Source organism: Saccoglossus kowalevskii, chromosome 15, assembly GCF_978046115.1.
Source record: "Saccoglossus kowalevskii chromosome 15, keSacKowa6.1, whole genome shotgun sequence".
Lineage (NCBI taxonomy): Eukaryota > Metazoa > Hemichordata > Enteropneusta > Harrimaniidae > Saccoglossus > Saccoglossus kowalevskii.
In genome coordinates this window covers 11775663-11803035 of record NC_140655.1, presented here as the reverse complement: position 1 = coordinate 11803035, position 27373 = coordinate 11775663, and the positions used below count along the sequence as shown (strand labels likewise).

Below are 27373 nucleotides of genomic sequence, written 5' to 3'. Positions count from 1 at the left end.
ATGAACCAAGTGTGCCCTCATTTGCCACAAAGGAGCCAAAACTACCACCACCAAACAGACTGGACTCCACTCAGGTAAGTTGGGATCTTATTGGAATTGATCATGGTGCATAATAGCATTAATAACATGTTCTGTCTGATGTGCTATTTGGAGATTATATTATAGCATTATGTAGCCTACGATAGAAGCTTGATGAATTATAAAATACATAAATTACATGTACTAGTATAAAATACAATTTGAATTTGTCTGTACACATGTTTGCTTTCACAGTTACCGTCCCATAAATTACGCCATTCGGTATGGCATGATTTGAGAGAAACCGACGTGAAGGGAAACGAACTAAACTGTCCACGGGTTAGGAAAGCACCAGAGAAAAAAGAACACAACTTGTACAGAGTGACAGATGAAGACAGTAATAAACTGCATCATTCCAAAGTTGGAAAGGATAAATTAGATCACCGAAATAAAACTGAAAACTGGGAAAACTGTACGGTGAGTTACTCTCATTTATAGATACGTGTTACTCGCCTAAAAATAATGTATTTTACATGTGTTATGTGTGCCAAATGTGACCAGTATTTATATCAGTTATTTTTTTATTAGTCCGCGTTCGGACGAAGTCCAAAAACAGGGACTTATAATTCGGTCTCCGTCCTTCTGTCCGTCCGTGCGTCCGTGCGTCCGTCCGGAGTCATATTTCAGATTCCCTTGGACCGATTCCGTTCATTCTTTGCATGTGCCTAGTACCTTATGTGGGACATATGCAAATGCAGTGGTTTAGCGATTCGATTCAAAATGGCCGACTGGCAGCCATCTTGTTTTTTGAAAATGTTGTATTTTGGACATGCTTTGTCAATTGTCATTCAAACTTGTACATAGATTATACATGTCCATGACGATTTATTTCGCAATTGGAACAAAGATGGTCGACTGGCAGGCATCTTGTTTTTGTTTTTTTATGCGGTATCTTGGACGTGCTCTGTCAGTTAAAATGTACTTTATACATGTTAGGATGCATGTCCATGACAATTTGTTTCAAAATCTGGTCAAGGATAGCCGATTGACAGCCATCTGACTTTTTGGCCTTACTACTATATTTCCACTATTTATGTACTATTTTCATTCGTATTTGGCACATACATCATACATATCAGTGTGTTTCATAATCAGATCAAAGATGGCCGAATAACTGCTGTTTTTATTTTGGTCATATTACTATGATTCAGTGGAAAAGCCGAAAATTGATTAATCATTATCTCAAATACTAATCATCTCATTTTAATGAAACCTCGTACATGGATGTCATAGGACACTGCACAGACCTGATAGTTTTTAGAGTAATATAAGTACATATTAATTACCTAATTTGCATAATTAATTGATTTTTTTTCAATGAAACTTGGTACATACTCAATGACTATGCAGAGATCAATTGTTTGCATAATTAGTTAATTTTCAGCTTTTCCACTGATATCTCAAGTACTAATTGTCACATTTCAATGAAATTTGGTACATAGATGCTCTAAGACAATAGACAGATCTGATTAATTTGAGTTAAAATCTGTACATGTTAATTACCTAAATTGCATAATTAACCAATTTTAAGCTTTCACACTAATACCGTAAAATTCCTTTTTGAGGCCGCAGCTTTAATAGAAGCCGCACCCCTAACTTGAGACATTGTTTCATGTTGAAATTGACAAGTTTTGATCCCAGGGAAAAGTCTGCAATATAAGCCGCACCCCAAACTTTCACAAACCAAACAGCCATCACATATTTCAGAAAAAGATATACCATTTAATTTTAAATTAAGGCATAATTTTTCGAACATTTCAATGATTCCCGACGCTTAAATTATATTCTAATTAAGGTTTTTCGTAGTCATTGACGCTTATTCCAGAGTACAGGTTTATTGTGGGTAACGTGACTGGGTAAACTGCGTTTCGACAATGAGCTGTTATTATCTTCAAAAGTGTTAAATTCTTCTTCAATGCTCAGCTTATCTTTCGAAAACAACTAATTTCTTGATTTAAAAAATAAATCATGCCGTTTTCCCATCAAAATCAAAGCCAAACGATCGCACTACAACAACGGTAAATCTCTTCCGTGTTTCGTTTACCATGAGGTCGCTGAACTACATTAACGTATTTAAAAGCGCTATGGTAATTTAATCACGTTGCCACCATCCAGCGTTTCGATTGGTTAATTAGCGACTTGACCTATCACGTCAACCTAACAGTTTCAAGTCACTACCCTTACGAAAAAGTTCTATAAAACTTCTATAGACTTGTATAGACTTCTGTAGAAATCTTATAGAATCTGAATAGACTTGACTTTTCTGTAGAATTTGTATAGATTTTCTTTATAGCATTTCTATAGACATTTTAAGGATTCTCTTTAGGTCTTTTATAAACTGATTGTATTTACATTAATTCTAATGAGGGGAGATTTCTTATATAATTTTTCATGTTTAAGTCAATATAGTGTATTATTAAAGTCTTATTTCTGATTAGTAGAATCTGTATAGAATTTCTAAAGAATTTCTGAAGAGCAGATCAACTCTGTTTACACAATGAGATTTCATTATTAAATTGTATTCATCTCATTCTCGCTTGTAAACTCAAATCAGGAATGGAAAAATGGTTATAAGAGATGTTTTTCATTCCTACAATTTATAAAAAAATATCTATCAAAAATCTATATGATTCTTTTAAAACTTCTATAAAACCTAATATTGTATGTTATAAGCCCTAAAATAAATGCAAAGCCAGCAATTATTGTAATTTCCACTAATGTGTAGTATTAAACTGAGATGGTCAGTACATGACATACTTGTAATTTGTTTTATTATTAACTTTCATTCATATTGCTTTCTAGGTAAATATTTTATAAAAAAACTATACGATTCTTTTAAAACTTCTATGAAACTTAATATTGTTTGTCAAAAGCCCAAAAATGAATGCAAAGCCAGCAATTATTGTAATTTCCACTCATGAGTAGTGCTAAACTGAGGTGGTCAGGACATGACATACATGTAATTGTTTTACTATTAATTTTCATTCATATTGTTTTCTAGGTAAATATTTTATAAGAAAACTATACGATTCTTATAAAACTTCTATGAAACCTAATATTGTTTGTCAAAAGCCCAAAAATAAATGCAAAGCCAGCAATTATTGTAATTTCCACTAATGAGTAGTGCTAAACTGAGGTGGTCAGGACATGACATACATGTAATTTGTTTTACTATTAACTTTCATTCATATTGGTTTCTAGATAAATATTTTATAAAAAAACTATACGATTCTTATAAAACTTCTATGAAACCTAAAACTGGATGTCATAAGCCATCATTTATTGTAATTGCTACTAATATGAAGTGCTTAACTGAGGTTGTCAGAACATGTGTTTTAAAATTTGTTTTCATTCCTACATTCTGTCAATCTATCCACCACCACCACCACCACCACCCCCCACTACTGAAGCGCCCTCAATTTTCATTCCTGACCAGACTGGGGTTCCCATAATGCAATGCACTTTTCAAAATGGCCGACTGTTGCTTAGTTGCTGTTGATTGTTCTCAGTTCAAATGTTTGAAGCATGTGTGCACCTTGCATTTATGCTGAGGGCAGGCACTCAGTGAAATAGCAGAGTACACATGGATACAAAATCAATGCACATTTATTTGGTGTCTGGAAGGAGTTGTGATCATAACCCAGACAGTTTTCTGGGATCTCCCCAGCTAGACAAGTTTGACAAAGATTCAAGACAAAGGAGATAATGCTGTCAGAGCATTATGAAGCCTGTAGATCGGTAAGTGGTTCAAATGTAATTGTTTTCCTGCCATGTAAATTCAAGTTTCATTTGAGAACAATATAAATGAAGATGGCACACCATATTATAATTTTTTTCTTTCTTTCATTTTGTTCCTTTGTTTACTATTTTTAAAATAGCGCCATGCATAAATTATGCAAATGAGGATTGTAAAGTAAACTTTACAATGACTGAGCATGTGTCTGAGTCTGGTCCTTGACAACTCTGTATTCTTAATTTGATTTTCAAAAATAATGATTTATGAATAGAGTGTCACATTGTGTAATTTGAAACTTCTGAAGTTTATTTCTAATGAATATGAGCTTATACATGGATAACATTTTCCTTAGATCCAGAATTAATTGTTTTTGCATCTCGGATGTAAGTTAAAAATGTGTGTACAACTTCTTTAGATTTTGTGTAAGTAAAACAAGTAAAACCAAAATTAAAGAGAAATTCAACTTTCAAGAAAAAACAATAAAAATTTAAGTTAAAAAATAACTGCATACGCACAATCATTATTGGATTAATGCTAAAGAATTTGATTAATACAACACCCATACAAAACTTTGTTTCATGGTTATTGAAGCCCATTCAAGGATACAAAATCATGACGAAAATGAATAGGTAAACTCTGTTTAACAATTAGCTGATATCGTGCTGAAAAGTGTTAAATACTGTAGAATACTTTATTTTCGCTTGGAATTTATTTTCGCTGAAGGGATGATTCCGTGAAAATAAAATCTAGCGAATATACTTTTTTCCTATATTTCACATTAAACTCATCAAAAATCAGTGGAAATAAATTCCAAGCAAAACACCCAAAAAGCCTTTTCAGTGAAAATTATTTCCAGCAAAAATAAAGTATTCCACAGTACTTTTTCAATTTATCTTCAATTTATCAAAAATTCCTGGATATGTTTAACCCTAACCATTCGGAATTGTTAACAACCAGTTTGACTTATCAGGTCAAATAATGCGTACAATTTCAAGTCAGCTGATGCATAAAATAAACATGGCGGGTTTTATTTTACATTGAGTTTGTGTGTGCAGCGATCATGAACATTTGCTGCTAGAATGAAAATAAATTTTACTTGTACATCTACTTCATGACAAACCAACAAACTGATATTTTATATGCATTTATGATTACGACTGAGTAATAATCAACAATTGCAACAAAACAATTAAGTTTCACCTGTGAAATGCATTTACTAACCCAAATTAAAACCAGTGCATATTATTACATTAAATTAATTAAGTTTCACCTGTGAAATGGCATGATCATTTGCTCCTAATGTACATGTAGTACATTTTTATTTAAGTTGTTTTTACTTGTATTTAATAACCCAAATTAAAACCAGTGCATATTGGTACATTAAAGTAAGAGTACTTTTTGTATTTCTTTGAAATAGGTACATGCCATTTTAATGAATTTGAATTTAGGTAAATGAGTGAATTCTTGAAATTATGGTTTAAATTAGCTAAAATAACATGCTTTAAAGTATTTTAGAACCAGTTGAAGGTCTTAATTTTATTCTCATTAGACGTCTAAAATATAATACCGACTACAATATTCTTGATATCTGCAACCCCTGTCATGACAATTGCATTCCAAATAATTTAGTATATAGGATTTAGGGTTGTGTTCACCTTGAACCTAATCAAGTTTGCTATTTTGAAAACAAAACTAAATATTCCATTGCACAAGAATGATAAAACACTACACACTACACATTTATAAGTTTTGTTTCTGTTGATTTGGTGCTGGGTAATACTAATTCTGTCTTGCTGACGTGATCTATTTCAGATGTACACACCTGACATTGTGCATGAATTATTTTGAACACTTTAAGGTAAGTATTCATTTAACATGTAAACACTATGGTAAGTCTTAATATAGACAATAAAAGTTGTTTTTGTATGCTCACATACAATGATTATGCATTACCATGGTATGTGTACATTACGTCTGGTTTCTATTGCTGGTGCACACAGGCAGTTTATTTGTATAATACTGTAAAACAATTTATTTTTCACTATTTCGATGTTTCAAGCCATTTCACTGTTGTTTTTCTAAGTCCATGAACTTGACAAGAAAACAATGAGTTCTATTGTTATTCTTTATGTTCACATAAAACCAGCAAATAATTAATGCATTTACAGTAAACTTGTTTTCTTTTCTTATAAAGGCTGTACTTCCTTGATATTTTCAAGTATCATTTTTGGGGGTTTAGAATTCATGCTTTTTTTTATCACATGTGTTATTAATGCTTGCTGGACACGAATGTGCTGGGAATGTAGGCTCATAACTTGAACATGCATGAACCAATTTGATTTAAATTTGGTACACATGTCAGGTTGTGGTCTATAATCACCAAGTGATAAATAATTGTCATTGTGGTCTTGTTAGCAGTATTAGCTTTGTATTTTGAAATTGTCACTAAATTTGTTATTTTTTATGAAACTGGATTTTTTTTTATTTTCTCTAATAAAAGCCGTGACTTAGACACTTGCGTGGTGACCATCATATTTTGTCCCGCCCCAAGTTGTATTTGTGACACTTTCAGGTTTCAACGTTTACAGTCATATCAGTTAAAATCTCACATATTGTACACGTTTTATTTTAATTTCCAGTACCTTCCCAAAGCCCCACAATTGAAGATCTTAAACCTTGCTGACAATCATATCCAAACTCTGGATGGACTTGCAGTATTAAGGAAGCGGACACCACTGGAAAGTTTAGACTTGAGAGGTAATCCCCTCGTCTTTACAGATAATTATCGATACAGGTGAGATATTTCACTAAAGTCACTCTCAATGTTATGTTCATTTATGTATACAATGTGTAGAATTTGAATTATAGACAAGGCGTGTATAATACCCAGATGTTGCCATGTGCAGGGCAACCCAAGGACCTCTAAAATCTCTCAAAATTCAAAAGTCACATATGACATCTGTCATTTTTACTCATTTTGCTTATAGCTATGTATGCTAAATTGAAACATGGGGAATACCGGTGTACGCGTTGTTTCATTCACAAATCAATGAAATGAAAACTTCTGGAATATCGACACAATTTATTTAAACCACCATAATTTAATCCAATGAATACCAACATTTCTACAGAATTGTATACTACCGGATTCTGCCGTAAATTTGCCCAGGGCTGTTAAACGGCAGTTCGGGTTTAAAAATAAATTGGGACCAAGAAACCGCCCAGGTCGATTTTTCGGCAGTTTTTTAAGGTGGTATTTTAATCTTTTCTGATGCCTAAAAGTTTCGCCGTAGTCGCCTATTCAAGAGTATGATGTTTATTGCGACTAGCGTGAATGGGTTAGCTTCGTTTCGACAGTGAGCTGTTATCACTGTAAACAATGTTAAATTATTCTTCAAATGCTCAGTTTATCTTTTGAAAACAACTATTTTTTTTTATTTAAAAACAAATCATGCCGCTTTTCCATCAAAATCCAAGCCAAAAGATCGTACAACAACATCGGCAAATCTCTTCCGTGCTGCGTTCAATAACATTAACATTTATATGAGCTATGGTATTTTGAACTCTTTTCCATCGTTTTCATTGGTTAATTATTGATTTGACCGTCAGAACACAGGCTCAGGTCAAACATGGCGGATATTCATTTCTACAGCATCGAGGAGATGTGAGTGCAGAAAATGTGATCGGAATCATTCGCTTACGATGAAACAAGTTGAAATTTATTTGCATTTCATAACAATTCAACAAACGCAGCATAACCGGATTGCGATACCGCGATCATTTGCTACTAAGCAATGCAGTTGCAGTTCGTTTTTATTTGAAATATATAATTGTATTTGGCGCACGAGGTTCGTTAATGTGATTTTTTTGGAGAAAGATGCGCTGTCTACTTTTTAATCCAGCAAGAAAAAAATGTATACAATTTTAGATTAGCTTCTGTAATGGTTTCTTTGGTTTTGGGTGGACCAACTGCCGGCGTTGAAAATCGGCTGAGGTGGATTTTTCAATGAAAATATAAGCCCCCTAAACATATTTGATGATAATTTTTTGAACCCCAAATAAGGGCCCACCAGCCGTGAAACCGCCCAGGGAGATTTTTTGAATGGGCAAATTTACGGCAGAATCCGGTACATGCGAAATTTTAAATGTCGCAGTCATGTTTTCATGATACAGCAGCCAAATGCATCATTTCTTTTAAAATGAAATAATTAATGCCGTTTTAATTTTTATCCACTATCTTCTACATTGACACCAATCCACATAAACACGTTCTTGGGCAATATAAAATCTTTAATTTAGGCGCCGGGGAAGAGTGAAACTCTTTAATTTGGTTCTAAAATAATTGAAAAATGTCAATTAAAAAAATTGTTCGCATTTTCACAAAAAATACTATTTAGTATATTATTCATTTATATTCATCACATTATACAGAATTAAGTATTTATAACTAACACGTATAATATTATGTTATCTTTTCAGAGTATTCAAGACTTTACCAGATTTAAAGGAACTTGATGGTATTCCAAAACTGTCAACTGACGATACACAGGAATATTATGGTGATAATGCATCCTCCTGCGTAGTATCTTAAGATCATTTAACGATATAATGAAAAAGAAATGTAAACAGCAGTGTGGTATGTTCCTTCAATACAGTGGAGAGAATTGACATTCCTATACCAAACTGTATTTGACCTAATAGAAGCACATCTTTGTGAAAAGTGCACACAAGACAAACGTAAACACATTTCTGCTATTTATATAAGCGTATAGTACTAATAGACTCGGTTCTAGTCCTTGGCTGCTGCTCTTACTCGGCTCTCTTGTTTTCACAGATTTGTTCGAACGATAAGTTTGTACCTCAGTAGAAATTATATTCCATTAACTGTACTCGTATCTCTGTGCATGATCTAGTTCAACACAACTGTTTGATTTAGCAATTATTGTCTAGACACTGCCGTCTCGGCACATCAACTGCATCACAAATAATAACTAAAACTACTAAGATTGGTAAGCAGTACACAACATAGACACACAATTCTGGTAATTACCAGTCTGGAATATGGGCTGGTACAACCCACTGCTGCCAGGATTCTCCAGTCTGTGTCTCTGTATATAATTAGTACTATTGAGGGCAGTGTACCAGTAATGCGGGGAGGGACACTGGCTTGAAATAGAGATTAGCTAATAGACAAGTTTTACAGTGGTACCATAATTGCTCTAAGCCAAACCCTATGCGAACTTACCACAATATCTGATTCACTATGATCTGATTTATAAACCAAATACCACAGACTATGGATTCATGACAGTCAGTTATTTGGTTCTTGTACATTTCAATCTTTTTCCTGTTAATCCTGTCCTTGTAATCACAAAGGGAATATCACTTTGGTATTTGGTTTATACAGGTTGAAATGTTTTAAATTACACTTCCTGTTTCTATGCATTTGTTATACTGTTAAAAAAATTGTAAATACTACGTTTGATATTGTACATTTACAAAGCTTATTTTGTAAAATTTATATCATATTTAAGATGTTATTTTACATGTAAATGGTTCTATATTATCTAATTTTTAATCTAATAATTATACATGCAACTTCACCAATGGAGAATTTTCCATTCATTGCATTATACGCGAAATCAAACTTAGAAACAGGACAAACAAAGGTCATCATGTAAGATTCAGTTTTTGACGATGGTAAAGTAAGGATATCTCAACACCATATTAACCTCTGAAAGATCACTTTCTGAGCATTAAACAAATTCTAGTGCAAAATCAAATGATTTGTTTATCGTGACACAATGTTTGGTCTATGCCATTAATGCATTACATAAGATCTCGTAGTTGGCGGGAAAACCACTCATTTGACAAACATACCTCACATTGATTATTGTGATTACATTGAGAAAATCAGTTGGTATGGCAACAAATCCTGAAATATTGGAGCACTAAAGCTATATGATACACTTGACAGAAACACTGTTGTGGTGTCTGTTGGATAATATTTCTTGTGTACTGTACAAAACTAAAAAAAAATCCTTATGATTACAGGGGGTCAGTTGATACAATTTCTGTACAAGCAGGTAAACATGTAATATAGAATGTTTCTTAGTAATTCAAACTTCCTTCATCATAATATACTGTGAACAAATGGTTGTAATGTTTTCACCTGGTAAACAATATAAAAATCATGGATTGATATTCTTTTTGGCTCTGGACAAAAATTATTTACTTATTAGTATGTTGATGTAAATATAATCTGTACATAATAAATACACAACAAATATCACGTATTATATTTATTCATAGATAAAATTTGCTTTCATCTAGTATCAAGATTACTTATATTCAAGGTATTACACTAATGGTTTGTAGAATGCAAGGAAAATATTTCAGTCAGATTATGTACATTTTAAATAAATTTATAGACAACAATACACTACTACAAATATTACTGTTCATTTACAATACATTGTGTTTTTCATTAAATAACCAGCTGGATCTGGTGTTCATTTGACAATTTATTGTACCCGGTATGTTATTTCATTTGTATTTTTAAAGTTTTAAAGAATTAATGGCTGTTCCTTTTTACTGTGGCAGGAGTGAAGCTACTAGCCGTCTATATAATTGTAGTATGAACCAAAAAAATATTAAAATTTACAATTCATTGAGTTGTTAGAATTGTCAGTTCCATGAAAATTGATATTATGACTAACCAAGACATTTTTAAAATTAGCTACAAATTAATTACAAATCTGAATAAATGGGCTAAGAAAGCTGCAGATGCTGATCTATACTCACAACATTGCGTATAATGTTTGGCAAAAGTGTCAATAAATTATGTAACAATGTGCAGACTTATCGTCATGCATGGAGGTTGACATTGGCACAGACTCCCATAATGCATCACACTTCACGTTTGACCAACTTGAAAGACAGAATAATGACACCAGTTCGTATAACGTCACCATACAGATCTACATACAACTAAAATGATTGTACAGTTGATTAAACCTTCAATACAATCAAAATTACTACTGACAATGATTGGATTCCTATAAAATCACCTTGTTTTCTGGTATAGATAAAAATATATCAGAACACAAAGCATACATCTGTGATTTTGTTTTATGTATTGGCTAAAAATAATCTTATGGCTGCTAAAATATGCAAAGTTGTAACGTTATGCCTGAAAGGACGACTCAATGATTCAAAATTATCAACCCTTAGTTACCAAAATTACATGTAACATATTTTGTGAATTTCAACATTTCTGGTCATAAAACCATACTGTGAATGTACAAATTTGTTTATATGAAATATTTTCAAAATTGTAAATTGAAAACAGCTTGACCAATTGTCCAAAATAAATGTTTTAATATTTTTTTTTTAAATTGCCAAAAAATAAATTCACATCTATTAATATAAATTGACAGTTTTACACATACTACATCTGTACAAATAGACAACTAGGTTATATATAATACATAATATGGTCATATGACACATGCATTGACATCAGCCATTTACAAATTGTAATAAAATTGTAGATTTATATAGGAATACAAGGTTACTTATTCAGAACTATTGATAATTAAACTTATTTAAACTATTGTTCAAATATTTTAATACAGTTATTCCCATAATCAGCCACTACAACTTTACCAAATGGTTTATCATTTGTGACACAGATACCATGGGGAAACCACAACCCATCAGCAGGACTATCAATACGACATACAAATTGACCATGGGAGTCATACTTCAGGACCCTTTTATTACCATTTTCACTCACATACACATATCCATCTGTATCAGTAGCTACACCTAAAGGATACTGTAGTTGACCATCAGAATTTCCACGACTTCCAAAATTGAATAGAAATTCTCCTTCACCAGTCAGTACTTGTATGCGGTGGTTCCAGCTATCTGCCACAATGAGATTACCTTTACTATCAGTAGTAATTCCCCAAGGATAATGAAACTGACAGTCCCCATCACCCTGTGATCCGAATGAATTTATATATCCCCCATCTTGGTTGTAGATTCTTATACAATGGGAACTCATGTCAACAACATACACCCTTCCATTCACAGGGCTAATGCTAATACCCCTAGGTGATGTCAGTTTCCCACTGCCAAAACATCTAATTAGTTCAAAATTGTTATTACATACAACTACTTGTTTGTTATCATCGTCTGTTATGAAATAATTACCATCCTGTGACTCTGCTGCACAGTGTGGACAGAATGGTTTATTAAAACCAGTGAATTGAATCATTCGTTTATGTTTTCCATCCAAAGTCAGTAATTGAAGTAGTTTATTTCCACTTTCACAAACTAATACATTCCCCTCACTGGTTATCAGGACACTCTCAGAATAGTTAAACTGACTGAATCTTGACCCACCATAATTACCCACCAACCCCTTCTTAGGAATTACATTAATCTTAACAGGTGAACCCTGCACTGATTTGTTATTCACTAAAACTGTCAATTCATGCACCCCTTCTACCTTAGCCTGATATGTCAGGCTACAAGTCCCGTCTTTATTGTCAGTCACTTTCATTTCTTCTGTCGTGTTGAATGGAGTCTTCATTTCAGACTGGATTTTCTGTTTTAGTGCCATACAATTCACCCCAGTACCACCAGTTGTTGCCATGGTTATGGATACATCATCACCAATCCTATAATATTTGGATACATCTTTTATCTCAAAAATGTATTTGTTGTGAAGTATCTCTCCCAGAGTTTTTGTCTCACAGAAGTCATCATAGCTTTGAAACTCCATGTAGTCGTCTTCAGCTGGATGTTGTTTGGTTTTTAGTTTCAGCAGTTCATCTATCTGTGACGTCATTCCCTTCTTAGCAGACATCAGTTGTGCAGCATTCCCATAATTCATTAGATGTGTGGCAAAGTCACGTGCATGTTTCATATCACTTTCAGCCATTTCCAGTTCTTTCAATTGCGCATGCAAATTCTGTTTTCTCTCACTGAAAACATTGTTCATTTCATGCAATAACGCTTCACCGTTTTTGCGAATTTTAGCCGTGATTTCCGCCACCACCGTCTCAATGTGAACATTTAGTTTATGTTCTTGCTCACTAAATCGATTTTCTAGCAGTTCTGTCATCTGCTGAACGTTTTCTTTGCTCTCCTTCGCTTCTTTTTCTTTCTCTGCTAGCATGTTTGTCACCTTGGTCAAATCCGTGGTATACTGGGAGGCAGCGTCTTTCAGATATCGGTGATTATGATCAGTTATTTTATGATTTAGAGCGGCACACGCGACGCAAATTGGAATATCACAGGTATCACAATGTAATTCCAGTTGGTTACCAGGGTGATGACTACAGTAGACAGGTGGTTGAACCGTAGCAATATCAGCGGATTTTGCAGCCTGGTACGTTTGTAGTGACATCAGGTTATGGGACTTCGTAGACGGAAGTCGTTTATGGGTCGATATACAAATGTCACACAGTCCTATTGTACAATCAATACAGTGGGTGGTCATCGGATCTCGCTGACACCCTTCACATTTTTGTACTTCGTTTGTCTTTTTGTCTTTTTGTTTTCCAAGTAAGACGACCAACTTGTTTAGAAAGACGTTCGACTGCACACTACTGGCTCCTTCTGGGAGGTCATGAACTCGTCTACACACTAGGCAGGGTATATTCTTACCTCCCGATTTCTGTACCAGTTTGTCGACACACTGCTCACAGAAACTGTGCAGACACGGTAGAATCTTGGCATTACGGTATCTCTCAGAACACACCGTACATACAAGAAAGTTTTCATCGATTTTTTCAAGTATTTTCGATTCTGCCGTAGCCATGGTTAGCCAACAGTTGTCACGTCTATCGGTTTTATCTTACAATACTTCCGCCTGCGCTTTGTGTCAAGGTTCAAAAACCACGTGATATAAATACAATAAATGGGATGACGTCGTTGCACAGAAAAGAGTGTTGATGTTACGAATTTCAATAGAAAATTTCAATTTAGTCGATTAGGGTGATAATACATGTATCGCCCTCAGGTCTGGTAGACTGATCTAATCACGTGGCATAAATACTAAGAATTACGACTATTTACTCGGAAATGTCAATCACGTGACTGCATTGAACATACGGGTATTTATCATAAAGTGACATCTACAAATCATTGACGTATACGAGGCCTTGTTCCACATTACCAAAAAAAATTAGGAAACAAGAACATATATTTAATTATTTGAACGAAATATACCATTGTTTTTTTTATTCAATAACAAAATAACATGCATACCGTAACTTCATGAACAGAAATCATAATCATTAACAACATTTTCCCCAATATTATCAAGATTATTGTACGATTAAATCCAACTTACCGATTGTCATGAATCTGATATGGGGTCATTTCGTTGGCTTAAACATATCCGCTCTACGGTTTCCTATCCATTCATCCCTGTATTATGTGGAGGTAGTGACCTGGAACAAATTCAAAATGCCCCACAAGCGCAAATTTTGAACAACTGCAAGACACAAGGGTTCATTCGTATACGTGCTCCCATCGCATGTAGTAATGAGTCAGTCACTTGGGCTGAAATTCAATAAATACTATTTAAAAAAAAAATCATCCGCTATACGCATATAAATGAACTTATTATTTATATTCGTATAGCGGATAACTTTAAAAAAATATAGTATTTATTGATTTTCAGAACCAAGTGACTGTAATGAGTCCCTGTGTTGCCAGGTATAGTATTCCGCTACTCATTTAGACAAAGGTGTGAATTTTAACTAATTTGTAACAACACACATGACGGGTGGCTTTACGAATAATTGACTACTAGTATATATGATTAAGTGGTTGTAGTTTTACAACAGCGTGGCTATCACGGAATTTGTCTGTTTGTGGTTGATATTATTTGAACATCATGAAACGAAACATATGGATTCTCATACCACATATTTACGCCAACATAATTGAAAGTGCATACGTCTTTGATAAATTTATAAACTCATCACTGATTTATACAACATCTTAGGGTCAGATATCACATTTACCTTGCGTGTGACATTCTGAGCAATGTCTGCAGATGTTCGAGTTACGCCCTCTATCGATAAGATTTCAAGGTTGTTGAGCAGAGAAAGAGGGCAACGATTATTAAAAAAGTCTTAAGATTTTGTTTAATCACGAGTGTGCATTGCAAATAATGTTAAGGTGGTTCGAGTTCACCCAGGGACGATGATCATTTTGATTCCGTGATCCAATTATGGCAATTCATACGACTTTATTCGTCTATTTTATTATGATACTGTGTTGTGACGGTCTATCATTATAATTCAGCAAAATGCGATTAAAGTTACACATATTTATATGGTAATCACTTTACGGTGAAGGATGAATCATACAAAATCCGAAAGGTTTTCAGGGGGGAAATTGCAAACATACATTTGTAACAAAAAAATGCAAATAGGGTCAGTGAAATCGGACACAAACAATTTTGTTTTAGATGAAGCAATGATTTGGCAAATTTAATCTGTGCGCGAAGTCAAAAAAAGGTAAAATGTTTATAAAAGGTTCATTTTTCCCTCCAGAATTATACACAGAATAATACACAATCATTGTTTGTATTATATTTACGTAACCAGTGACTATGATGAAATCTCCCGTCCTTCTGAAGATAATACTTTGCATGGTACGTTCACAATTTTATGTGGCAGATCTCAAACTGAGGTCACGTGAACACCATCAAATAGCAAACATGACAAGGGAACGGCCCTATAAATTTAGAAATATTAAAAGTGAGCCATGGACTAAACATTTTTTTTGAAGTTCAATATTACACGTAGGAGTGGATGGGTTGTATAAACAAAAGTAACGTTAAAGTTCATATTTTAAAATATTAAAAATCAAGAAAGAATACAAAATAAAAATTACGATACTGTCACAAATATTATAATTATGAATTGTTAAGCATGTGAAAGGTTAGCCGCCTAACACCAACTGTTTGAGGTCACCCAGAGACGAAGTATTAATTTAATTTTTGTCATGAATAATATTATATGCGTATTAGTGTTTCCATTTAAGGTCGTTATACTTTGTTGGTATTATGTCATATTCACGCAACTCGTGGTGTTACAGAACCGACACTCTCGTTACGTAAGGGCCGTTACGTATGCAGACAACAATCGAATGTCGAAAATATGAAATTATGTAAAAGTAACAAAAACACGTTTACCTAAATTTGTTTGGGGTTTAGGTGTTCTGATGGAACTGCTGTGGTTGCAGTTAATGTAATCAGTTGAAACAACATAATATTATCGTGTGACGAACATAGTTTAATACCAATTTGTTACGCGAAGTATTATCAACACAACAAACCCGTTCCCATCATTTTCATAAACATTTGTAATTTTCACAATTCAAATAAGTCAGGGCAAATTCGTCAAAATCGTGCGATAGAATGACATTGGAATATTTTCAAAGATATCACTTCACACTGGGCTCGTTGATTGGATTCAACTGCTTTTTAAAATTTATAAATATTCAAAAAATGCGGAAGGAAAGGGGTTTGTTGTGTCAACTTATGGGTATAATTAACAAATAGAATAAAGGACGGGTTAGTAATACTAATCAGATGCAGAATACAAATAATTGAGGATGCTTCGACGGCTTGTGGCATTCAGTTACTAACTCGCAGTTTTGAAATTTGAAGTAATTTAACAACGCCACGTGAGCCTGCGTGGAAGTTACGTGAACCATTGTCCTCAAACGTTAAATGTGAACACGTTTGTGAAACGCCGATTGAAAAGTCAAGAAGTTTGTATAAAAAAACACAGTTTTCACGTGCAGATCTACAACACTGATGTTCATGTAAAAAGCTTGGAAAATGAAATCAATGCCTAGACAGAAAACAGGAATATAATGCATTATTTAGTCAATAGCCGTGATTGGTACATGGAATAAAAAATCCTCATCCTCAACGCGCAAGAATAAAATAAATAAAAAAAGGTACATTTAATTTAACAAAATGACAAAATAATGAAGAGTATAACAACTTGAATACGATGTAAAATAAAATAATTAGCGGTTAGCGGCATTAAAAGAAATTTAGAATAATTTTAGAGATTACCAAACTAGTAATGCGGTATAAAGGAGAACTAATAGCTACATGGCTGATTCATGTTTGTGTATACATATTACCGGTGTTTTGAAGACTTCCAGGTGAGGCGTCGATGCTTGGGTGAAACCAGTCACGTAAGGCAAACACTTGGTATGGCAGAGAGTACAGCAACACAATTCAACGGTCTTGGAATGTCCCCAGTTTCACAAATTCACCAAACAGACAGGGTCCTCTGGTAACTTGGCCAGAATCACAGCGACGTCAGTAGACTTGTGGTCTGCTCCTTATGTTGAAACGAAGACTCGTTTTATAGAATATGGACATGCAAATTTGTTACAGTCACTACATCTGGTGAAATGCCATCCAATCAGGTTGCACATAATTGAATAAAGAGTTAACAGTTCACACAATGAAAGATCCACCTGCTTACATTATACAGGCATTGTTTCAGTACACAGACCAATGTTGTGAAATGAATTGTAGATAACACCAGCTGCCTCGTTCAATTAAATCTGCACACGTTTAGAATTATCTCTGGCGTCAGCTCCGTATAAATTTATTCTATGAAAAGATTATGCGGGTGTCACAGTTCAGCAATTCCAAATGTTCCAGCCCAAGTTAAATTAAAGCGGGGGAGTCGTCACCTGCGCATGCGTCAGATGGCCACAGCGTGTCATTGTTTACAAACAAGCGTCTACCCATGAGCCTTTGCGTTTCATCGTGTGTTGTTATCGTCGTTTGGGACTCAATTCTCGCGCGTGCTCAGGTGAAGACCATCCCGATTTAACTACTGTGTATATCATGTGTGCAAGATATTAATGTGTTAGTTAAACTTGATATAGAATACAATATATACAATATGTAGCTGTACTAAATATATATTATTCAAAGCTAGCTTAGGATGTGCACTATCAGAATTAAAAGAAAAAGAAAACCTTGAAAGTTAGAAATTTCGAATAGTTGTTATTCAAGTTGTTACCTCAGGTCTTTATTTTGATGTGTATTTCGTGATGTCATCAATTCATGTGTAGGTACGTTTTGTGGAGTTTGGCATTTTCTCGATGGCATTTTACTGTATGTGTTCAGCATTACATAACATTACATTACCCCTGCACACTACGATCCACGCTGCAACAACTCAGAGTGCCACATCAATCAGGCTGCCATGGCCAATGGGAAACAATATCTTATCGGCACATGATTAGCCTTAGCAACTATTGTCACACTAAGAATGAAAACGTCCTGTATTTTCGAATTTTATTGTTTCAGCTTACTGTCTTCACACTCCACTCGTGGATAAATCGATGTCGTACGATTCGACAACTGTGTTTAGATGTGTCGTCGTTCTGCATCTAAAATATTAGTAAAACCTCTAAGAATATAAGACCTCTTAATTATTAGACGACTAGAAGTAACAATATCGACGCTTTGACCGGCCAATGTGACACCCATTCACATCACTGAAACGTTTCTTCGATATCTTCATTTTTGATGTACGTCAACTACTAGAAATATAATTCTAAAACTTTGCGATGACTATTCATGTGAAATTTACTGAGATCACTGATCTGATAGGCACTTTTATTGTTCCCGTTCAGCTGTTGCTAGTCTTTGACTTTTTATTCTGCTTTTGTGACTTGAATTTGTAGTGTGAACCATACAGAATTGTGACTAGGTGACTCACTGTTTTCTTCATGTTTTGAACGCTATATTTTCCCCTATTTTAAAAGTGTCACGTTTTCAATTTGTTGATGTGTTTGAAGAATTATTTTGTTTCGGATCAAAAGGATCACGTGACATGTGCTAGCAATGGCTGCAGCGAATCACATCAAAGCGTGACAGACCAAGATGTGTTCGTCGATATATGGAAATTAGTATGATATGATAATGATAACACACAACAGGACATTGTTGTAATTATATAAACTAATTCTGCAATTTCTTGACATGTCTTCACGTTTTAACATCAAAGAGACCGCATACTCCTTATGTCAGAGGCGTTGATTTAATATAGGTTTCACACCATTAGAATGTGCGGCGTAAATTTATTTTACTTTTATTGAACTTGATCTGCCAATCATGCAGGATCATTTCCGTCGTTCAGTCGACTCAACTCCAGTGTAAGACCCCAAGTTAATTATATTCATTCCAAAAGTTTACCACAAAACTAAAAAAAAACGTACCACATACATGCTGAAAAATATTCAAGATATTCACACTGACCTAGAATACCTACCCAATTAAACTTGTTTCAGTGGTGTTTCCTCAATTTCCACTCACCATTCAAATTAGTAACAAGTCGGAAGATCAATTTGTGGGTCAATACATTCTAAAAGGCAGATATATTATTTTCCGCGGAAGAGTTAGAAAGGGGGAATTAGCAATTCTTAGGGGGTCATTGCAAAAGAAGGGACCCATTTGGAGAGCAGCAATGATCCTCGTATCTGTTGCTGTTGCACGTGACTTGATCCTCATGTCTGTTGTTACATGTGACTTGCAGCTGTCAACTGTGTTCGTACTTCGACGCCCGCTTCGTCGGCTATGACTGGCTTCCGTGTGAGGTAGTATTGTTGTGTCCTGTTATTGGGGCGACTTGAGTTCTTGATATACTGAAGCTGCTGTTATGTCTTTAAACTTGTATTAGTACTACTGCTGTATCGCTTACTGGCAATGAACCAAGTGTGCCCTCATTTGCCACAAAGGAGCCAAAACTACCACCACCATACAGACTGGATTCCACTCAGGTAAGTTGGGTTCTTATCGGAATTGATCATGGTGCATAATAGCATTAATAACATGTCCTGTCTGGTGTGCTATTTGGAGATTATATTATAGCATTATGTAGCCATACGATAGAAGCTTGATGAATTATAAAATACATAAATTACATGTACTAGTATAAAATACAATTTGAATTTGTCTGTACACATGTTTGCTTTCACAGTTACCGTCCCATAAATTACGCCATTCGGTATGGCATGATTTGAGAGAAACCGACGTGAAGGGAAACGAACTAAACTGTCCACGGGTTAGGAAAGCACCAGAGAAAAAAGAACACAACTTGTACAGAGTGACAGATGAAGACGGTAATAAACTTCATCATTCCAAAGTTGGAAAGGATAAATTAGATCACCGAAATAAAACTGAAAACTGGGAAAACTGTACGGTGAGTTACTCTCATTTATAGATACGTGTTACTCGCCTAAAAATAATGTATTTTGCATTTGTTATGTGTGCCAAATGTGACCAGTATTTATATCAGTTATTTTTTTATTAGTCCGCGTTCGGACGAAGTCCAAAAACGGGGACTTATAATTCGGTCTCCGTCCTTCTGTCCGTCCGTGCGTCCGTGCGTCCGTCCGGAGTCATATTTCAGATTCCCTTGGACCGATTCCGTTCATTCTTTGCATGTGCCTAGTACCTTATGTGGGACATATGCAAATGCAGTGGTTTAGCGATTCGATTCAAAATGGCCGACTGCCAGCCATCTTGTTTTTTGAAAATGTTGTATTTTGGACATGCTTTGTCAATTGTCATTCAAACTTGGTACATAGATTATACATGTCCATGACGATTTATTTCGCAATTGGATCAAAGATGGTCGACTGGCAGGCATCTTGTTTTTGTTTTTTATGCGGTATCTTGGACGTGCTCTGTCAGTTAAAATGTACTTTATACATGTTAGGATGCATGTCCATGACAATTTGTTTCAAAATCTGATCAAGGATAGCCGATTGACAGCCATCTGACTTTTTGGTCTTACTACTATATTTCCACAATTTATGTACTATTTTCATTCGTATTTGGCACATACATCATACATATCAGTGTGTTTCATAATCAGATCAGAGATGGCCGAATAACGGCTGTTTTTATTTTGGCCATATTACTATGGCACGAAACACGTCTGTTGTATCTGCCACTTAGAACTCAAGTTTCAAGGACACACTCGCGACAACCCCTCCGCTTTAATATGACGAGCAAAAAAAGAACTTAACGGGGACTGTGTCATTTTCAATGACTTGTTATTGTAATTTTTCTTCTTGTCTTATAATTGACAATATTTACTGTCTGAATATCATATCATCTGAAATAGGATTCATTGCAGAAATAAGAATGTCCATCATTGCTAATGGCGTTCATTTTGAAATTTATCTGTGTACAGTATATTGCAAAACCTCATCTATGGCACACCTGAAGTGAACGTGTTCACACTTGGTAAATTTCTATAATACCCCCTAATTCATTTTGGTCTGAATCACATTGAAATTATTATAAGTTTTGTCTCTCTTACAGGATGTCAACTTGTCATACCAAGATCTGGGACACCGATATCAGCTTGAAAATTTTGTCCGTGTTTTAAAGAGACTCATTCGTGTGGAAAGACTTAATCTTGCTGACAATACTCTTACCAATTTGCAGTCCGTTTCTTTACCAAGGTAAATACATTTTCATTGACTGCCATGTGCAAAGCATGCAATAGGCGTGCGTGCGTGCGTGTGCGTGTGTGTGTCAAGAACCATACATCGGATTTTTTGATGAAACTTGGTGCATAGATGCGCAGAATTGATTAGTTTTAGGTGAAAATCCGTGCATATTAATTACCTTATTTGCATAATGATTAATCAATTTTCGGCTTTTCCACTGATCTCAAATACTAATCATCTCATTTTAATGAAACCTCGTACATGGATGTCATAGGACACTGCACAGACCTGATAGTTTTTAGAATAATATAAGTACATATTAATTACCTAATTTGCATAATTAATTGATTTTTTTTCAATTAAACTTGGTACATACTCAATGACTATGCAGAGATCAATTGTTTGCATAATTAGTTAATTTTCAGCTTTTCCACTGATATCTCAAGTACTAATTGTCACATTTCAATGAAATTTGGTACATAGATGCTCTAAGACAATAGACAGATCTGATTAATTTTGAGTTAAAATCTGTACATGTTAATTACCTAAATTGCATAATTAACCAATTTTAAGCTTTCACACTAATACCGTAACATTCCTTTTTGAGGCCGCAGCTTTAATAGAAGCCGCACCCCTAACTTGAGACATTGTTTCATGTTGAAATTGACAAGTTTTGATCCCAGGGAAAAGTCTGCAATATAAGCCGCACCCCAAACTTTCACAAACCAAACAGCCATCACATATTTCAGAAAAAGATATACCATTTAATTTTAAATTAAGGCATAATTTTTCGAACATTTCAATGATTCCCGACGCTTAAATTATATTCTAATTAAGGTTTTTCGTAGTCATTGACGCTTATTCCAGAGTACAGGTTTATTGTGGGTAACGTGACTGGGTAAACTGCGTTTCGACAATGAGCTGTTATTCTCTTCAAAAGTGTTAAATTCTTCTTCAATGCTCAGCTTATCTTTCGAAAACAACTAATTTCTTGATTTAAAAAAAAATCATGCCGTTTTCCCATCAACATCAAAGCCAAACGATCGCACTACAACAACGGTAAATCTCTTCCGTGTTTCGTTTACCATGAGGTCGCTGAACTACATTAACGTATTTAAAAGAGCTATGGTAATTTAATCACGTTGCCACCATCCAGCGTTTCGATTGGTTAATTAGCGACTTGACCTATCACGTCAACATAACAGTTTCAAGTCACTACCCTTACGAAAAAGTTCTATAAAACTTCTATAGACTTGTATAGACTTCTGTAGAAATCTTATAGAATCTGAATAGACTTGACTTTTCTGTAGAATTTGTATAGATTTTCTTTATAGCATTTCTATAGACATTTTAAGGATTCTCTTTAGGTCTTTTATAAACTGATTGTATTTACATTAATTCTAATGAGGGGAGATTTCTTATATAATTTTTCATGTTTAAGTCAATATAGTGTATTACTAAAGTCTTATTTCTGATTAGTAGAATCTGTATAGAATTTCTAAAGAATTTCTGAAGAGCAGATCAACTCTGTTTACACAATGAGATTTCATTATTAAATTGTATTCATCTCATTCTCGCTTGTAAACTCAAATCAGGAATGGAAAAATGGTTATAAGAGATGTTTTTCATTCCTACAATTTATAAAAAAATATCTATCAAAAATCTATATGATTCTTTTAAACTTCTATAAAACCTAATATTGTATGTTATAAGCCCTAAAATAAATGCAAAGCCAGCAATTATTGTAATTTCCACTAATGTGTAGTATTAAACTGAGATGGTCAGTACATGACATACTTGTAATTTGTTTTATTATTAACTTTCATTCATATTGCTTTCTAGGTAAATATTTTATAAAAAAACTATACGATTCTTTTAAAACCTCTATGAAACCTAATATTGTTTGTCAAAAGCCCAAAAATAAATGCAAAGCCAGCAATTATTGTAATTTCCACTCATGAGTAGTGCTAAACTGAGGTGATCAGGACATGACATACATGTAATTGTTTTACTATTAATTTTCATTCATATTGTTTTCTAGGTAAATATTTTATAAGAAAACTATACGATTCTTATAAAACTTCTATGAAACCTAATATTGTTTGACAAAAGCCGAAAAATAAATGCAAAGCCAGCAATTATTGTAATTTCCACTAATGAGTAGTGCTAAACTGAGGTGGTCAGGACATGAAATACATGTAATTTGTTTTACTATTAACTTTCATTCATATTGGTTTCTAGATAAATATTTTATAAAAAAACTATACGATTCTTATAAAACTTCTATGAAACCTAAAACTGTATGTCATAAGCCATCATTTATTGTAATTGCTACTAATATGAAGTGCTCAACTGAGGTTGTCAGAACATGTGTTTTAAAATTTGTTTTCATTCCTACATTCTGTCAATCTATCCACCACCACCACCACCACCCCCCACTACTGAAGCGCCCTCAATTTTCATTCCTGACCAGTCTGGGGTTCCCATAATGCAATGCACTTTTCAAAATGGCCGACTGTTGCTTAGTTGCTGTTGATTGTTCTCAGTTAAAATGTTTGAAGCATGTGTGCACCTTGCATTTATGCTGAGGGCAGGCACTCAGTGAAATGGCAGAGTACACATGGATACAAAATCAATGCACATTTATTTGGTGTCTGGAAGGAGTTGTGATCATAACCCAGACAGTTTTCTGGGATCTCCCCAGCTAGACAAGTTTGACAAAGATTCAAGACAAAGGAGATAATGCTGTCAGAGCATTATGGAGCCTGTAGATCGGTAAGTGGTTCAAATGTAATTGTTTTCCTGCCATGTAAATTCAAGTTTCATTTGAGAACAATATAAATGAAGATGACACACCATATTATAATTTTTTTCTTTCTTTCATTTTGTTCCTTTGTTTACTATTTTTAAAATAGCGCCATGCATAAATTATGCAAATGAGGATTGTAAAGTAAACTTTACAATGACTGAGCATGTGTCTGAGTCTGGTCCTTGACAACTCTGTATTCTTAATTTGATTTTCAAAAATAATGATTTATGAATAAAGTGTCACATTGTGTAATTTGAAACTTCTGAAGTTTATTTCTAATGAATATGAGCTTATACATGGATAACATTTTCCTTAGATCCAGAATTAATTGTTTTTGCATCTCGGATGTAAGTTAAAAATGTGTGTACAACTTCTTTATATTTTGTGTAAGTAAAACAAGTAAAACCAAAATTAAAGAGAAATTCAACTTTCATGAAAAAACAATAAAAATTTAAGTTAAAAAATAACTGCATACGCACAATCATTATTGAATTAATGCTAAAGAATTTGATTGATACAACACCCATACAAAACTTTGTTTCATGGTTATTGAAGCCCATTCAAGGATACAAAATCATGACGAAAATGAATAGGTAAACTCTGTTCAACAATTAGCTGATATCGTGCTGAAAAGTGTTAAATACTGTAGAATACTTTATTTTCGCTTGGAATTTATTTTCGCTGAAGGGATGATTCCGTGAAAATAAAATCTAGCGAATATACTTTTTTCCTATATTTCACATTAAACTCATCAAAAATCAGTGGAAATAAATTCCAAGCAAAACACCCAAAAAGCCTTTTCAGTGAAAATCATTTCCAGCAAAAATAAAGTATTCCACAGTACTTTTTCAATTTATCTTCAATTTATCAAAAATTCCTGGATATGTTTAACCCTAACCATTCGGAATTGTTAACAACCAGTTTGACTTATCAGGTCAAATAATGCGTACAATTTCAAGTCAGCTGATGCATAAAATAAACATGGCGGGTTTTATTTTACATTGAGTTTGTGTGTGCAGCGATCATGAACATTTGCTGCTAAAATGAAAATAAATTTTACTTGTACATCTACTTCATGACAAACCAACAAACTGATATTTTATATGCAATTATGATTACGACTGAGTAATAATCAACAATTGCAACAAAACAATTAAATTTCACCTGTGAAATGCATTTACTAACCCAAATTAAAACCAGTGCATATTATTACATTAAATTAATTAAGTTTCACCTGTGAAATGGCATGATCATTTGCTCCTAATGTACATGTAGTACATTTTTATTTAAGTTGTTTTTACTTGTATTTAATAACCCAAATTAAAACCAGTGCATATTGGTACATTAAAGTAAGAGTACTTTTTGTATTTCTTTGAAATAGGTACATGCCATTTTAATGAATTTGAATTTAGGTAAATGAGTGAATTCTTGAAATTATGGTTTAAATTAGCTAAAATAACATGCTTTAAAGTATTTTAGAACCAGTTGAAGGTCTTAATTTTATTCTCATTAGACGTCTAAAATATAATACCGACTACAATATTCTTGATATCTGCAACCCCTGTCATGACAATTGTATTCCAAATAATTTAGTATATAGGATTTAGGGTTGTGTTCACCTTGAACCTAATCAAGTTTGCTATTTTGAAAACAAAACTAAATATTCCATGCACAAGAATGATAAAACACTACTGCATCATAATGACATCAGTTGTATTTAGCATCATACTGTATATGCAAGTAGAATGCTGCTATAACAATGTGTACATTTATTAATTTAGTTATTTTGTTTTGTTTCATTACAGACTGTAGTATCAGCAGTTCTTCAAGTCCAAAGTGTATGATGCAGTTGTAATCATAAGAAAGAAAAGCTTTTTACTCTATTATCGCAATTTCTAGCAAAAAAACTATTATGCGGTTCCTACCATTTACACCTACTTAACCACATTGATATAAGTTTAATTTATTGACAAAGTATATATTTACTTATTGCAATTTTTTTGAGTCTGTATGAAACTTCAGAGGAATTATTTAATATATGACATAAAACATGTATTGTGCTCGTTATTTTTTCAAGATTGGATGTGAATTATGTATGTAAATGCTACAGCATTTAACTTTGATAGACATTGTATATAATTTCTATAGAGATTTATAGAATGTCTATAGGAGTTTTATAGAATATTTATAGGAGTTTTATAGGATGTCTATAGAAGTTTTATAGAATGTCTATAGGAATTTTATAGAATGTCTATAGATGTTTTATAGAATGTCTATAGGAGTTTTATAGAATGTTTATAGGAGTTTTATAGGATGTCTATAGAATGTTTATAGGAGTTTTATAAGATGTCTATAGAAGTTTTATAGAATGTTTATAGGAGTTTTATAGGATGTCTATAGAAGTTTTATAGAATGTCTATAGGAGTTTTATAGAATGTCTATAGGAGTTTTATAGAATGTCTATAGGAGTTTTATAGAATGTCTATAGGAGTTTTATAGAATGTCTATAGAAGTTTTATAAGATGTCCATAGAAGTTTTATAGAATGTCTATAGGAGTTTTTATAGAATGTCTATAGGAGTTTTATAGAATGTCTATAGGAGTTTTATAGAATGTCTATAGGAGTTTTATAGGATGTCTATATGAATTTTATAGGATGTCTATATGAATTTTATAGAATGTCTATAGGAGTTTTATAGAATGTTTATAGGAGTTTTATAGAATGTTTATAGGAGTTTTATAGGATGTCTATAGAAGTTTTATAGAATGTCTATAGGAGTTTTATAGGATGTCTATAGAAGTTTTATAGAATGTCTATAGGAGTTTTATAGAATGTCTATAGAAGTTTTATAAGATGTCCATAGAAGTTTTATACAATGTCTATAGGAGTTTTTATAGAATGTCTATAGGAGTTTTTATAGAATGTCTATAGGAGTTTTTATAGAATGTCTATAGGAATTTTAAAGAATGTCTATAGATGTTTTATAGAGTGTCTATAGGAGTTTTATAGAATGTTTATAGGAGTTTTATAGGATGTCTATAGAAGTTTTATAGAATGTTTATAGGAGTTTTATAGGATGTCTATAGAAGTTTTATAGAATGTCTATAGGAGTTTTATAGAATGTCTATAGAAGTTTTATAAGATGTCCATAGAAGTTTTATACAATGTCTATAGGAGTTTTTATAGAATGTCTATAGGAGTTTTTATAGAAT

At 33.5% G+C, this 27373-nt stretch overlaps 3 protein-coding genes and 2 long non-coding RNA genes across 5 annotated transcripts in view; 4 read left to right on the top strand and 1 right to left on the bottom strand.

Moving 5' to 3' along the window:
* Nucleotides 1–389, top strand: LOC146733945 (uncharacterized). Its single transcript, XR_014931664.1, has 2 exons — nucleotides 1–74; nucleotides 274–389. It is a non-coding gene; the product is annotated as an uncharacterized LOC146733945 (long non-coding RNA).
* Nucleotides 390–3799: 3410 nt separating this feature from the next.
* On the top strand, nucleotides 3800–8405 carry LOC146733944 (acidic leucine-rich nuclear phosphoprotein 32-related protein-like). The gene is made up of 4 exons (XM_085508427.1): nucleotides 3800–3816; nucleotides 5627–5672; nucleotides 6454–6608; nucleotides 8294–8405. Exons 1-4 carry the CDS (start codon nucleotides 3800–3802, stop codon nucleotides 8403–8405), a joined length of 330 nt encoding a protein of 109 aa, XP_085364553.1.
* Nucleotides 8406–11292: 2887 nt separating this feature from the next.
* LOC146733943 (tripartite motif-containing protein 2-like) lies at nucleotides 11293–13851 on the bottom strand. The gene has a single exon (XM_085508426.1). The coding sequence runs from the start codon at nucleotides 13647–13649 to the stop codon at nucleotides 11427–11429; it is 2223 nt and encodes a 740-aa protein (XP_085364552.1). The 5' UTR covers nucleotides 13650–13851; the 3' UTR covers nucleotides 11293–11426.
* Nucleotides 13852–19004: 5153 nt separating this feature from the next.
* The window catches only part of LOC146733939 (uncharacterized), a 51436-nt gene continuing 43067 nt past the window's right edge, over nucleotides 19005–27373 (top strand). The window contains exons 1-4 of the mRNA XM_085508424.1: nucleotides 19005–19045; nucleotides 19570–19669; nucleotides 19870–20091; nucleotides 21222–21364. Of these exons, the coding sequence (XP_085364550.1) occupies nucleotides 19005–19045; nucleotides 19570–19669; nucleotides 19870–20091; nucleotides 21222–21364 (506 nt within the window). The remainder of the gene's footprint in view (nucleotides 19046–19569; nucleotides 19670–19869; nucleotides 20092–21221; nucleotides 21365–27373) is intronic.
* Nucleotides 23851–26212, top strand: LOC144362782 (uncharacterized). The gene is made up of 2 exons (XR_013422616.2): nucleotides 23851–24127; nucleotides 25967–26212. It is a non-coding gene; the product is annotated as an uncharacterized LOC144362782 (long non-coding RNA).